Below are 15,150 nucleotides of genomic sequence, written 5' to 3' on the forward strand. Positions count from 1 at the left end.
AAAAAAAAGAAATGACGAAGTTTATTAAAAGTGAAATCAATATATACAGCAAAAAAAAAATTTTAAGTCAGATAAATGGAAAGATAAGTTTCTAAAATATCTAAAAAAAAGTATGAAAATTTAATCATTCATTATTGGAGTAGAAAAACTTATTTTTTATTGAGCATCATAGCAAATCATTATTGCTTTATCTGCAATAAAAACATTACATTTGAAAAAAAGAGTAAATGTGAATGTAAGACAAATTTATAAGAACTAAAAAGGGTTAGCTAGGTGTTATTGAGAGAAACGAAAGAACAAATTTCTTAACCCCGTCTCAATAAAGCAAATGACCATCTTCAGTAACTATAGAATGATCAGAAAAAAATTGTCATGGCAAGTTATAAAGTAGCAAAACTAATTACTATAAAGGAGACACCGTTAAAAATTTTTAAACTTTTTTAAAGAATTTATGTTGGCGGTAGTAGTAGCTTTTTGTTTATTTGTTCAATGACAACAAGAAGTTAAGATGAGAGCAATGATACAACAAATACTTCTCATCTGAGTATATCTAATAGAGATTTTTTACTAATTTAAATTCTTTAGAAGAACTTCTAGGTTTAATTCCAATGCAAAGCACAACAATTTGCAAATACATTTTTAAAGCAATGTTGCAACGCAACAATTTAATGGTTGTTGATATCAAGTTTTTGTCACAATGTTGCTACTGCAATTGTTTCTCAAAACATGATGGTAATTTGATTTTGTTTTAAAACAAGATTTTAAGATTTCAGGCCAAAACTGATACAAAAACTCCTTAATTAGCATAAGATTTTAAAAGTCTTCAAACTAGCCTGACTTAGTCCGAGTGTGTGGCAATGTTTAGTTGTTTATTTGCTTAAATTTAAACTATTTCGATAAACAATATACGGACTTAATATATTTACCAATCTAAATACAGTTTGTAAAAACAAATAGTTCCAAAAAGAATATCTGTGTACATTAGTATGCTACTCATAGAACTTAACTTAAATTGACAAAAAATATTGTTAAAAAAAAAGGAAATTTATAGTAAACAAAAACTATTAAAACTTTGTTGAACGATTGTTTCTTTAGCTGACATTGTTTCTCCTAAAAAGGTCTTTAGAGTTTTTTAAGTAACAATATTCAATATTAATTATTTAATAATTAAGCTGTTATGCATTGATCATTTTAACTCATAAAGTTTTCTAACTTATGTAAACAAAAACTATTTTAATATATGTCATTTATAATGTTTTACATGTGTCTGTACACACTCAGAGAATATATGTAAAAATAGAAAATTGTGCTTAACCTACACTTAATCCAATTTAAGTATGAAATAAAAAAGTTGTTTAAATAATAAACATCTGTGTACATTGGTATGCTCACGAATTAATTCACACTGTACAGAAAACATCTAAAAAAATCAAAATGTTTCAAAACCAAAATAATATAAACCTTATTTTTTATTGCTCTGTTACTTTAAATGTTTGTGTGTATACTCAAGTATATCATATATTGATAAAACATCTATAAGGGTATAAATAACATGTTAAACAAAATACCTAAATTGAAAAGAAATCACATTTTATTTAATTACTGTGTATTAATTTTTTACTCAATGCAAAATATTTGTATTTAGTTTAATTACTAAATATGTAACACATAAATATCGTAATAAATCTAAGTACTTAATTTTTATACTTAATATTTTAAATAGTTGATAACTACAGGTTTCAAATCATAAATTGCTATTGTTAAAATAAACTTATTATGAAACTGAAATAAAAACACTGCTTGAATGCTAATCTATATTTTTCAGATTTTTAAGGCAAAGCAGTAAAGTATTTTAATTGTTTTAAAATGTTCACTTAACAGCGACAAAAACTAAAATTAATCAGGTTAAACCAAATAAACGAAAAAAGTTTTACTTGAAATATACTTTTGCTAAGAGGGCCACATTTTTATGCTCGCGGGCCGCAGAATTCTCTTTTAAAAATATTGTTTTTTCAACTTTTGAAAAATATTAAAATATTTATTATTAATAAAAAAATAAGGTTATAAAAAATTATATAGAATTTAATTTAACTAAATCTTACTTAAAATCTAGTATATAGTTTCTGAAATTTTAAAAGTTCTTAAACTTACAAAATTATACTGAATTACCTTGACCATGTGTAAACCCTTCTTCTAATTACTTATTTAAAAAAATTCTCTTCGCGGGACGAAGTTTGCCGACCCCTGGCCTAAAGTGACCTACTAGATCCGAGTCCGAGTCTTAAGATTCGGTAGATCACAAATAAAAAACAGTTTGTACAGTACTTTTTTTTTTTAATAACTGACATATGTTTCTGTGTTTTAAGTCGTTTAATACATTAAAAAAAATAATATGTATTAAACGACTTAACACCAGGGGCGTGTCTAGACATTTTTCAAAGGGGGTTCACAATTTTTTTTGTTCTTAATTTGCCGCTTAAGTACGCATTTCTTAGGTATGCACTGCCAAGTACGCAATATTTAGCCAAAAAACTCTGTGTTTAAAATATTTTTTCTGCTTAGAAAAGATACATATAAGTAGTAATAGAAAAATAATATTTCTTTTCATTTATTATACTGTATTAAATTTAGATAAATTAAAACTAAAAGAACCAGAAAAAAGTTATGAACTTATAAATTGTATATCAAAATTTAAATCCGTTATTTAAAACATATATACTACACACAGTTTATTTAATTAACGTAAATAACGAACATTGTATTATGACTACTATAGGTAATTAAAGACCAAAACTTGCATGTAGTCTTAGTATATTATAATCATTGGTTTAAACTTTGAAAAAACAACTTAATAAATCTGTTGTATAATACAAAACTCAATAAAAAAACCTTTAGAATTTGTCGAAAATAAAATTGCAAGTCAGTTAAATAAAACAATTGAGAACATAATTTTAACAACATTATTATTAGTTTTCATATTTTGTTTAGACCACAATTAATAAAAAGCACAGATGGAATAAAATTTTCTAAGCTAAATAAAAACTTATAAACTTTAAACAATCTAAAACTACCAGTAAAACAGAATGTAAAATTTTGATAATAAATCATTCAAAAAAGTTTCCCAGAAAAAAATGCTACTTTAAAACTTATTGTCATAATACTTATTGTCACATCATAATTCAAATTTTATTAAAAATCTATTTCAGCTGGGCGAAAACGAGCATTTTTTGTTACGAAAGCTTATAATCTTTCAGTGTTATAAATTCAACATTTATTATTCAAAGTTTATCAAATAACTAAAACAAAGTAAATAAACAACGTTTTTAGTGATATTCTAAGAAATTTTTTTTCCTTTTCTTTTTTTTTTACAGGGGGCTCACAGGAAACAGGAAACCAGTCAAAACACACCCCTGCCTAACACACAGAAACATATGTCAGTTCAATTAAAAAAGTGATGTGCAAAGTTTTCAAATTAAATATTTTAGCAAACTTGATTAGCTAGAATCTTTATTAAGAAATAATTAGCTTTTTATTTTTAATATTTAATTTTTGTTTTGTAATTTTTATAATTTTTTATTTGTTATCAATGTCTAAGAAATGCACTAAATTAACTTTTTTACTAGCTTAATTCTTCAACTGTACTATTTTTTCAGAACTCTGTGCAGCTCTGCTGTGTTATAAGCTTAAAACAGAAAAAAATACCTGAATTTCAAATTTTAATCTAGCAAGTACTTCACGTATTGTTGTCCTGACTCCTGGAGAAGACGTTAAAAGGTATCCAAGTGGCAAACGACTTGATAACCGAAAACTTTTTTCGTGCACCAGGTCTTACGACCAATTATTTGATAGTATTTCTGTCGTTTTATAAAAGAAAAATAATTTTTGTGTCAGTGTAATATAAAAAAATCAAAAAAGGCTTTTAAGCTAAAATAAATTAAAAACAAAAAAGTATAAAATAATAATTAACGAAATCTTATTACTTCGTTTTAAAACATTTTTACGTAACAATAAGCTCAAAAGTCTTTGTATTTTATGTTATATTATTAAAAATATTACACATTTTTTCAATAACAGTTTTTGTAATTTAAAACGGTTTTATTTTTTCAAAATTAATACTGTTGTTTACATATACTTTGTTTATTTAACGACAAAAAAGCGCTCAAAATGAATTGGTCTAAGGACCTGGCGTACAAGAAAACCGTTCAGATATCGAGTAATATAATAAAGTAGAGTTTAATGTTTCGTGCTTATATTACAGTAATATACTAAATTTTAGTGTACATTGTTAACTATACACAATAGTTTGCAGGTCAACGCTTTAGTAGTTTTAAATTCTTAGGTTTAGGTGAATAGTGAGTTTTGAAATGTGTTAGATATTTTTACAGCTTGAACAATCTAATAATAATAGTTTGTTGTTGTCTTATGATCACAAGACTTTCTTAATCATTGCAATTTAATTATTAGTAGGGAGTACTTGAGTGATGTTGCTGCACTTATGAACTAGTATGATTCGAATTAGTTTTAGCATTATTAATAACTAATAAAATAGTTATTAAAGAAAAATAGCAACCAAAAATGTTATAATTTTTTTTAAACTCTAGTGGTAATTAGGGGCATAGATGGGTAGTGCATTTTTTACAAAAACTAACATTGACTTTTACTTTAAAGCTATAAGTATAAAATATAATTCAGTTTTTATAGAATACAAAATAATTGAATAATCATTGAAATTTAGTCGTTCATGTAGATATTTTCCAATACAAACTATCGACGGGAAATGTCGGTTTTCAATAAAAAAAAAAAAAAATTATTGAAGTAAAAAATATTTTGATTTTTGCTTTTCAACTGCTAGTGTGTATAACTAAGCTGTAGAATATTATTATTTATGTGGCAGTCATTGAAATTTAGTCATTCTTGTAGATATTTTTCAATATAAACTATGGACAAGAAATGTTTGACTTTCAATAAACTAAAAAAATATTTATTCAAGATAAAAATATTTTGGTTTGCGCTTTTCATCTACTATTGTGTATAACTAAGCTATAGAATATTATTATTTATGAAGCTTGATAATAGATAAGTCATTATGAATTAGGTTTCTATAGTTAGCTGAATATTTGCAACCTTACATTTTATAATTATTTACTGATGCACCAAACCTTAAGTTAACGTTGTATAGTTTTAATACTTTATATATGTGTTCTTGTAAGTCGTCTTAACCTACGTGTTAAATTTGATAAAAAAAAAACATCCTTGACGTCATAATTGACACCTGAAGATGAAAAAACCCTTATAAATTGTTTAATTATGTTTTTCATAATGCACCAAACCTAAAGTTAACGTTATATAGTTTTAATACTTTATATATGTGTTCTTGTAAGTCGTCTAAACCTACATATTAAATTAAAAAAAAAAAAAAAGCATCTTTGATGTCATAATCAACACTTGATAACAAAAAACCCTGTCTAGTTACGTATTTACTAATGCACAAAACCTTAAGTTAACGTTGCTTTGTATAGTTTTTATGAAACCTTGTTTTTTACATATGAATTAAAAAAAAAAGCTTTTTTGACATCATAATCTGTCATAAATTTGTCAAAAAAGTACAACCTGTCAAATTGAAAATGTTTGAGTTGTAATAATTATCTTAAAAAAAAGACGCTCAAAATATTTGGTTGTAGGACCTGGTGCACAACAAACCTTTTGGTTATCATGTGTCACACACCACAGGTACCTTTTAACGTCTTGTTCAGTAGTTTAATCAACTTTATACTAATTTTTACTAAACTGTTGTGTTTTTATCATTGCACATTTGCTTAACCAACTTTTAACAGTGTTAAGTTGTGATTATATTGAATATGAAAAATATAAGTTTTAAGTCTCCACAAAATTACTAAATACATATCAATTAGAGTTGCACTTTTTTATCTTTTTTTTATTTAAACAACAATAAAACTTCTATTTCAACATTTATATATAAATTTTGTAATTCTTTATAATACTCAGTCTGATTTGCCTAGTTAACAATTATTTTTGTAGTTTCAGCTATTTATTTTATTCATTTATAAACTTATTCTGAAACATATCTAAATATAGTTAAAAATAAATGAGTTTTAATGGTTGAGATTTAAAACAACAAAAAAATTTTTTTTGCTGACTCAGTTTTTAAATTAATAAGCCAGATTTATGGTAAAATTGTTTATTATTTTGAAAAACGTATCTATATTACAAATTAATTATATATTTAAGGCTAATATGTAATATGTAGGTTTAGAAAACTTACAAGAACACATATATAAAGTATTAAAACTATAAAAATTTAAATTAAGGTTTGGTGCATTTGTAAATACGTAACAAAACAATTTATTTGGCTTTTTGTCTTCAGGTGGTGATTATGACGTCAAAAATGTTTTTTATCTTTTAAATTTAATATGTAGGTTAAGACAACTTACAAGAACACATATATAAAGTATTAAAACTATACAACGTTAACTTAAGAGTTTTAAGTTTGCGCCTCCCATAAGGATCCTATTGTTGCCTCCGACTTTGACCGGCTATACCTCAAAAATTATTTTGAATTTTTAAAATCTGTAAAAAGCACCTTGTAGTTTAGTAAAAGTTATATAAAATAAGATCAAAAACCAAAAAAGGGTGTTTACCCCCCCTATGCCCTTAACAATAATAAACTATATACAGGATTCCCACTTTCCTCTAAATCCCTATAATTCACTATAATTCCCTAGAAATCTGCAGTGTTCTGAAAAATCCCTATAAGTTCTTAGAAAATATTGAAAATTATGTGAAAATCCTTAGAAATTAGGTTTTTTTGCTTGGTGATTGAAATTTAAACGTCAAAACAGCAACACCAAGTGGTGAAAAATAAGTAAACTTTTATAATTTAAAAAAAAACAAAATTTTTACTATTTTAGTACAAAAATTTGAGTCCGTAGCGTCACCAAGCAGATAAAATTTTCCTTATTAGTAATAAATACAATTGTTACAAGTTAATCTTATTTTGTACAGTTTTTTTGAGCAATTAGACATTTTTATTGCTTAAAAAATCAAAGTAACTTAAGAGATATAAGCAATCAAAGTGTGCTCAATAAATAGAAGGACATATAGGTTCCTAACATAAGCGCAAATTAAAAGTGAAAAAAAGACTCTTTTATTAAAAGTCTATCTTCTCCCTCATTTCTAACCTATGTTATTCAAATTAAGTCCATTACTAATATTTAAATCGATTGAATGCAGGAATTTTTTTATTTTGAAAAAGAAAACTACCTGCTTCATTATTTTTCTATCCAAAGTATCTAATGTTTTATTTTTTAGTATTTTTAAAAATGCAACATTCAAACTCTTTTAAATTATAAAGTATTAGTTTCCTGAAAATTTGAGGGCTCTAGCTCAAAAAAGAAAAGGAGAAAATAAATTTTTAGTAAATTTTTAATTTTCTGATAAAATTGATGATAAAAAATTGTGTACGGTTGTATAGAAATTTTTTTACATAAACATCTTTGTCTCAAAAACTAATTAAAGTTTTAATGTTCTTCAAAAACTTACTTAAAATTTATACTTTTAGCTTTAATATAATAACCAATGTTAAATTAAGTAAAAAAAATTATAGGACTGCTTAATGCGTTATTTCTCTAATTTAGAAGCTTTTTTACAAAAACTTTTTAAATTGAAACTAATAGCAGTTTATTATTATATTTTAATACTTAATAAAATAGATTTTATTCATATACATATAGTTTTTTTTTCTGAGGTAAAGTTCAAACTGTTGTATTTTTTTAATATATTAGTTAGATTAATTAAAAACAAAGCATTACGGTTGTCACACACTCAGAGTACTCAGGATATTTTTAAATTCAGGAAATTATAAAGATGACTCAGAACAGTTTTGATTTTTTGTAAAAATCTCAGTACTAGATCTGAAATGAGATTTAGTTGATCCAGTTTCAATATTTTGTTACTTTATATAACCAGTTTTATTCAGGAACATGATTTTTATTGATTTTGAAAAGCTATTTAAAAATTGTTTAGTCTTGTAACTAGTTCTTCACTATTCTTAGAAATAGTCTTTTTTTTTAAACTGAAATTACTATTTATCATTATTTGAGTTTATAACAAGGTGTTTAACTAAAATTTAAACTGTTAAATATTGAAAATAACATTAAAATTAATAAATATGTATTCAAGCGTGTACTTCATGTAGTAAGATAAGATTTAGTTAATTAAATTGTCAAAAAAAATCAAACTGTTTTCTATTATATATGTAGTCCTGGACAAGATGTTAAAAGGTATCCGTGATATTCAACTCGATAACTGAAAGGTTCTTTGTGCACTAGGTTCTTGGACAAAATAATTTAGATAAAATTATCCACAAATCTGTTTTAATCTCAATGGATTTAAACTTTTTATGTTGAATCTTAAAAATCAGTATTTTTTAAAAGTTTAATGAACATCTGATACAGAAGCATAAGTAAAACTTTTATTTAAATTATTAAGAAGAGAAATTAATATGAGGTATAAGTAGTTTGCGCCAGAGGCAAAAGAAAGTTAAGAATTTGAAAAAAAAAAATCAGGATGACTCTAGGCAGTTTAAGGTCACTCAGGATAATTTTTTTGATTCAAAAAGTGGCAACCCTGTATTATGCTGATCTAACTATTATGAAATACAGTAAATTTAGTTTCAAAAATAAAAGAGAAAAAATAATTTTATTGTCATATTGTATAGGTTATATTTGTAAAATATTTTAATTGATATCTAAGTCTTCTCCAAAAAACTAAAATTAAATTTTTGACAGTGATAAAAAACCTAGTTTGTAGATTTTGAAGATGTCCATTTTATTGTTACGGTATTTTCTTTATATTGTTGTATTAAAGGAATCAGCTGCAGTTGTAATTGGGGTTAGTAGTATATTTGTGTATATATTTTTAGATATATTGTTTGTAATTGAACTTATACCAAATATTTTCAACTTTATTTTTGTAAAAAATCACCAATGATGTGTATTGTGTTTGACATGCTTTGGTGTTTATGTTTTAGTATTGTTTTAAATTGTATTGTGTATTTTAATTGCAAGAACACCTAGCATCTACAGAAATATTTAAGTGTTTACTGGAAAATAATTTAGTGTTATATACAATTTACAGTATAATGAAATGAATTTTACTGAAAAGTTCCAGGATTTTGAAGCTGAATTTGGCACTGAAGTTGGAAACAGTGGTCTAACAGTTTGTTTTTTATAAATAGTCTGAAACGTTTACAGCACAGTAGTTTTAGAAACCTGATATCAAAAAAGATAAATTAACTAGTTAAATTTTAATTTGTACTATAATCTTCTTCATGTATTTAAAGTTTAATGTAAGATTAGGGGATTTCTTTTTACTTTTTTATGTATTTAATTTTTTTACTTGTTTTGTAATTTTATATCTTTGCTTGCAGATGCTCTTTCAACTTAAAAGAACTCAAGATAATTCCAGGGTTGCCACACACTCGGGTACTCAGAGAAACTCAGGATTTTTTGAAGTTCTCAAAAATCTCATGGTAACTCAGGATGGCTCAGGGCCGTTTTGATCTTTATTAAAATCTCAGGACAGTTTTAAGATATTTGAAAAATATCAGGGCTGATTTTTCTAAGTCTAGAATGAGATCTAGTTAATCTATTTTCAATATTGTATTGTTTTATATTCCCAATTTTCTTCAAAAACATGATTTTGAAATGCTTATTTTAAATTTTTAGCCTTGCTACTAGTTTTTCACTTTTCTTAGAAATAACATTGTAGTTTTTGTTTTAAATCTGAAGTTAACATTTATCATAATTTAAGTTTATTCATGCAAGTGAGTACTTTATGTGATAAGACAAAAGTTAGTCAATTAAAATGATAGACTTTTTTCTATTATATATAAAGTTAGCTAACATGCTTATATAAAATTATCCACAAATAGTCTTTAATCTCAATTAATTTAAACTTTTAACGTTAAATCTCCAAAAACAATATTTTTCATAAGTTTAGTGAACATCTAATGCAGAAGCATACTTATACAACCTTCCTTTTAGTTATAAGAAAAGCAAGAAGAAAAATTAACATGAGGCATAAAAAGTTTCACTAGAAGCATAAATTTGTTTTTAAGGATTATAAAAAAAAACTCAGTATGTTTCAGGGCTGTTCTTTGACTTAAAGAGTGACAAACCTGATTTTTCAAGATGTAATGTTTTTACTAGGTTTTAACTTTTAATTAATTTAAATAGTTTACTTAAGTGTTCAAACTATATACAGGGTTTCCAAAAAACCTGGAATATTTGAAAAACCTGGAAGTTGACTAATTAGGCTAAAAAAACCAGGAAAAGTCTGGAATTTTAGAAATTTTGCAAAAAATTTGTCAAGCTCTAGAAATTTTATCAAATTCACTAATAGACTTAACTTAATTCTTTAAACTTAACTTCAAACTAAAATTAGGCCCAAAAATGTGTATTTTTGAAAAACTTGGAGAAATTTGCTAAAAATTTTCTGCAACCATGTATAAACTACAAGCTAGTTTTTGTCAAATATAATTATTTTTTAGTTTTTGTATAGACATTTTTGTAAAAAGTTTCAAATAGTTATAGACCAAAAATGTTTTGGGTCAATTTTCTCAAAAGTTTAAAAATGCACTAAAAAACTATCTTCTCTTTCATTTTATAGCAAGAGACCTCAAATTTTTTGGAAATATTCCTTATATAATTTAAAAGACTATTAATGATGGGTTTTTAAAAATGTTGAGAAAAAAATTTTAGATACAAAAACAAAAAAAAGATTTTTTTTTAAATAAATTAAAAATTTTATTTTTGAAATGAAAAAAAACTCCTGCATTAAATTGATTTAAATATTAGTAATGAACTTACTGTAAAAAATTGAAGTAAATTGGTTGAAAATGAAGGAGGAGATAGATTTTTAGTGAAAAAGCCTAGGTTTTTGCGTTTTTAGTTTTGGGCTTCCAGGAACCTATTGAGGTCACTGACTTTGACTTATATTTTTAGAATTTCTTTGAATTTTGTTAAGCGGTTAAAAACATCTAAATGCTCCAATTAAGGCCATAAAGGGGGGGGGGGTAAGCCATGTTTTTTACAAGTTGATCTTATTTTATAGAATTTTTTTTAAGTTCCAAGATGCTTTTTGTTGTCTAAAAAAATTTAAATAATTTTTTGAGATATGACCAGTCAAAGTCAGGCCGCATAATAGGTTCCCTATGAGAAGGGAAAACTAAAACATCAAAAAAAGACTATTTTATATAAAATCTATCTCCTCCTACATTTTTCAAGCAATTTTTTCAAACTTTCACAGTCTAATCTTTATACAATAACAAAGAAACATTACTTTGTAAATATTTATTTTTTTTGTATAAATATTCTGTTTTTGAAAAAAAAACACTTATTTTTAAACTTTTTACATATAATTTTTATTTTTTTAAATTATTAATATTCATAACTAACGTTTTTTCTTTAAATATAAGGTACATTTCCTTAAACTTGTTAAGTTAATTTTTGTAAAAAAAAGTGTTAGACTCTCCCCTATGGCCTTAAACTCTACACAAAACAAGATCAATTTGTAAAAATCAAGGTGTACCCCCATGCCTTAAAGAAGGGGTCAAATTGTTTGTTTTTAATTTACATATGGTCTTTTGAAAGCTTAAGGTATGTTCCATTAAATAGATTTTAGAACATAATAAGTCGTTTGACATGAAAGCTATAACTAGTTTTATAAATATATCTGATACAAACACATAAAATAGAATTTTTTACTTCTAGTTATCTGGAAACTTTAAAAAAATTACTAATAATTTTTTCTCATTTATTTTTGAAGCAATTCAATTCAAAATTTTAGATAATATTTTTTTAGACTTGTAGGAAAATCTTTTTAGGACTTGTATTTGACTTTTTAAGACTTGTTGAAGGATCAGAAAACTCTTGTGATTACGATGGTTAATAAGGAAATTTGCAGTCGCTGCTTTTTCAAATTTTTTTCAAATTGATTCAATGTTTTGTGTAATACTAGGTCAGAAGACAAAGGCCAGACGTGTGCAGTAGCTTCCAAATGGATCTCAAGTAGAGTAACAACATTAACAATATTTTAAAAGTTTTACATTTGTAGTTCCTTTTTTTTTGAATGGATAGAACAACTTTTAACTTTTTCAGTGCTAACAAGGGACATATTAGGACTTATCACTGTATATTGAAACATTGCTTTTTCTGATGTTGAAAAGAAAAAAACCGCTCATACAGTACATAAGTCTACCATTGCATGTCTGCACATTTCCTTTTTTTCAATAAAAAATAAAGTATCAAAATTTCATATTTGGTCTTAGTCTGTATTACCTTGATTAGAAATTCTTTATCTGACACCATATTTTTATGTTGATCATGATTTCCACAAAGTGCATATTTTTTGCTAAAAATAGTCTTTGTTTATTGTTGTTTGGCAATTTGACTGTTGTTGTTCAGAAGTTGTCTTAAGTTTGCTGGTTTTCTTAATGAAATTTTACCTAATGGAAAAAGTTTTGATTCTTCTTTGGTGAATTTTAAGATCTTCTTGAAATGAAAAGACAAATATATATTTTTATTAATTTTTCTTTATTCGGTATGTTCTAATTTTCTTTTTCCTTTTGAGTTTTCTCAGATTGATCTTATGTTAATTTTAGGTTAAAATTAGATGCAATACAACTGGTATAGAGTTTTTTCAAACTTTGAAAGTAGATGCAATACATTTGGGTTTGAGTTTTTTCAAACTTACACCTGATACACATCTTTTATTGCTTCTTCCGTGAACTTGTCACATTATTTTTTGAACATTAACACTTACTGACTTTTGTGAAATTACAAGTTTCTGCTTTGCTGTAGATATGGGTTGCAAATTTTCTAAATGGCTCATCTTGGCCTTAATGCAAGCTCATAAGTTCTGCTCTTTTGACACCAACTGCAACTTTCAAGACTGCTACTGACTCCATTAATTTAGCTACATATCCTTTCAAATAGCCATTAGCCTAGGATCATTAGCTAACACAGGATTGCCAAGTTAGTCATGTGCACACTGAAATAGTTGTATGCCCACATTCTGGCTGCTTTTGTTTGACCCAATTTTGAATGCCTCCCACCTGCGAATGAAGGCAAGTCATGTTTTTGGCTGATCCCGCAATCTACTCTTAGCCGACCAGTTGAGGTGCTTTTTGCATTATTACAGCAATTTGCGACCCAGAATTCTCCTCAGGTTCCACTTTAGGTCAAGAAGTCTGCAAACTAAATCACAGTAGATCTGATATTTAGTAGTCGTATCCATGAATTGGCCACTTTATTACAACCATGAAGAATAACTCCTTGATCATTTAAAAGTTTTTATAACAATGAAAAATCTAAAGCGAAAACTAGTATAGATATAAAATGAGCTACAGTTGTATATTTCTACATATATAAGCATATACTACTCCTTTTCTCTTTGTTTTAAATATTTATTTTACACAGAGATTTTCGAAATAAAAACTATTTCACCTTATCAAATGGTCAAGATTTATATATTGTATATCGCAAATCGGTCCAGGACACAGTCAATTGTTTTTACTAGTGATTTTTTCCCTGCATCAGTAGTTACAAAAAATAAATAAACGATGGTTTAAAAATCTACAAGTTTATTGCAGAGTTTTGCTAGTTTAAAGTTCACTGAAGAAGGACTGTTGTCCGAAATTAATTTGAACAAAATTTTGCAATAAACTTGTAGATTTTTAAACTTATCAAATGGTATAACGAATTAAAAAATATTGAACAAGTAAACAGTTTTAAAAAAGTAAGTTTAAAAGGTATTATTACACATATAAATAAGATTTGAACAAATATAAATTATTATTATTTTTTAACTAGTTTTAACTCCTTTGTTCTTCGAATAATATTGATTCTAGGCTGTAAAGTTCACTCTTTTTATTTTGTTTTAAAACTTAAAAGTTATTTGTATATGTCATAGTACTTGAAAGAAAGCACTCTACTATAATTTAATTTTACAATTGGGTTTACCACTACCTAAAAATATTTTTGTTTAAGTTATTAAGTTTTTGTTACTTGATTGATTTATTCAAATGACACCACTAGCTACAAAGACTAAGGTCACTTAAACTATTTTATCCTAACATGACTAAATTTAGGATATAATATTTTATTAACCTAGATTTTTTAATTATAGGATATAACATAACAAAGTGTTAAATTCCAGAGATCTAAACAAATAGAGCTGTCAAAAAATCAGAACAACTGTTTTTGTACCAGGCGGACAGCAAGTTTATTTCTGTGTAGAGTAAGTAAAAGAAAAGTGTTTAACCAATATATCTAACTCTTCATTTCTACTGTATAAGATGTTCCCAGTTTTAGATTGCAAAGGTGATATTAACTTTATTCATTGACCAATTGGTATGATGGTTTCTTCTTAAAATTATTTGGTGTTGCTTCTGTCAGCAGCATCTGATATCCCTTGAAAAAATGTTTTTATTTTCCATAGCTTTTTGTGCTACCTGGGTCACGTTCATAATCATATTGTTTGTTTAACTTTATCTTTATAAGAGGAATCAACACATTGATGTTCTTTCAAACCAGTCTTTGTTGTTATGTTTAATTCCAAAAGATTCAGGTATAAGTAAAAAAAAAGTTGAATCTTAAACAAATTTTTACAATCAAAAACAGTTTTTTTATATAAACTAATTATTGCTCTAAAACACAGGGATTTTTAGTTGCTGCAAAACCGTTTGATGCTTGCACTCCTATTGAAAAAAGACCAGAATTTCCTCCTCAATTGTCTGAAAACATTACATACAATGCGTTTGTTCTGATAAAGAGAGGAGGTTGTGATTTTGCTGAAAAAGTAAGTTTTTAAAATTTTTATTGAACTAAACAAGTTCAACTTCTAATTAAATAGTTTTTGACTTTAAAATTAAGTACAAAAATAGTTTAGAAATAAGGTTTGTTATTGTAAAATTACTAATATATTTATTTAAATCCTAGACTCAAATTAACATTTACCAATTAAAAGTTTCAGTTGCATAGTATTATAAAAAATATAACCAAATGTTCAATAATTTTTTTTTGATAAAACGTAATAAATTCTTGACATGCAAACAAGCCGATCTATTAG

The 15,150-nt window shown here is 25.6% G+C and overlaps 1 protein-coding gene across 2 annotated transcripts in view; it reads left to right on the plus strand.

Moving 5' to 3' along the window:
* The first annotated feature begins 8,805 nt into the window (after positions 1-8,805).
* The window catches only part of LOC145835631 (E3 ubiquitin-protein ligase RNF13-like), a 59,714-nt gene continuing 53,369 nt past the window's right edge, over positions 8,806-15,150 (plus strand). Inside the window, exons 1-4 of one of the 2 annotated variants that reach the window (XM_082943305.1) lie at positions 8,806-8,910; positions 9,157-9,237; positions 14,239-14,319; positions 14,740-14,880. In XM_082943305.1, the coding sequence (XP_082799431.1) occupies positions 8,839-8,910; positions 9,157-9,237; positions 14,239-14,319; positions 14,740-14,880 (375 nt within the window). In that variant the 5' untranslated portion in view covers positions 8,806-8,838. The remainder of the gene's footprint in view (positions 8,911-9,156; positions 9,238-14,238; positions 14,320-14,739; positions 14,881-15,150) is intronic. The other variant, XM_082943306.1, reaches the window with a different exon arrangement.

This window comes from Thalia democratica, chromosome 5, assembly GCF_965202585.1.
Source record: "Thalia democratica chromosome 5, ktThaDemo2.hap1.1, whole genome shotgun sequence".
Lineage (NCBI taxonomy): Eukaryota > Metazoa > Chordata > Thaliacea > Salpida > Salpidae > Thalia > Thalia democratica.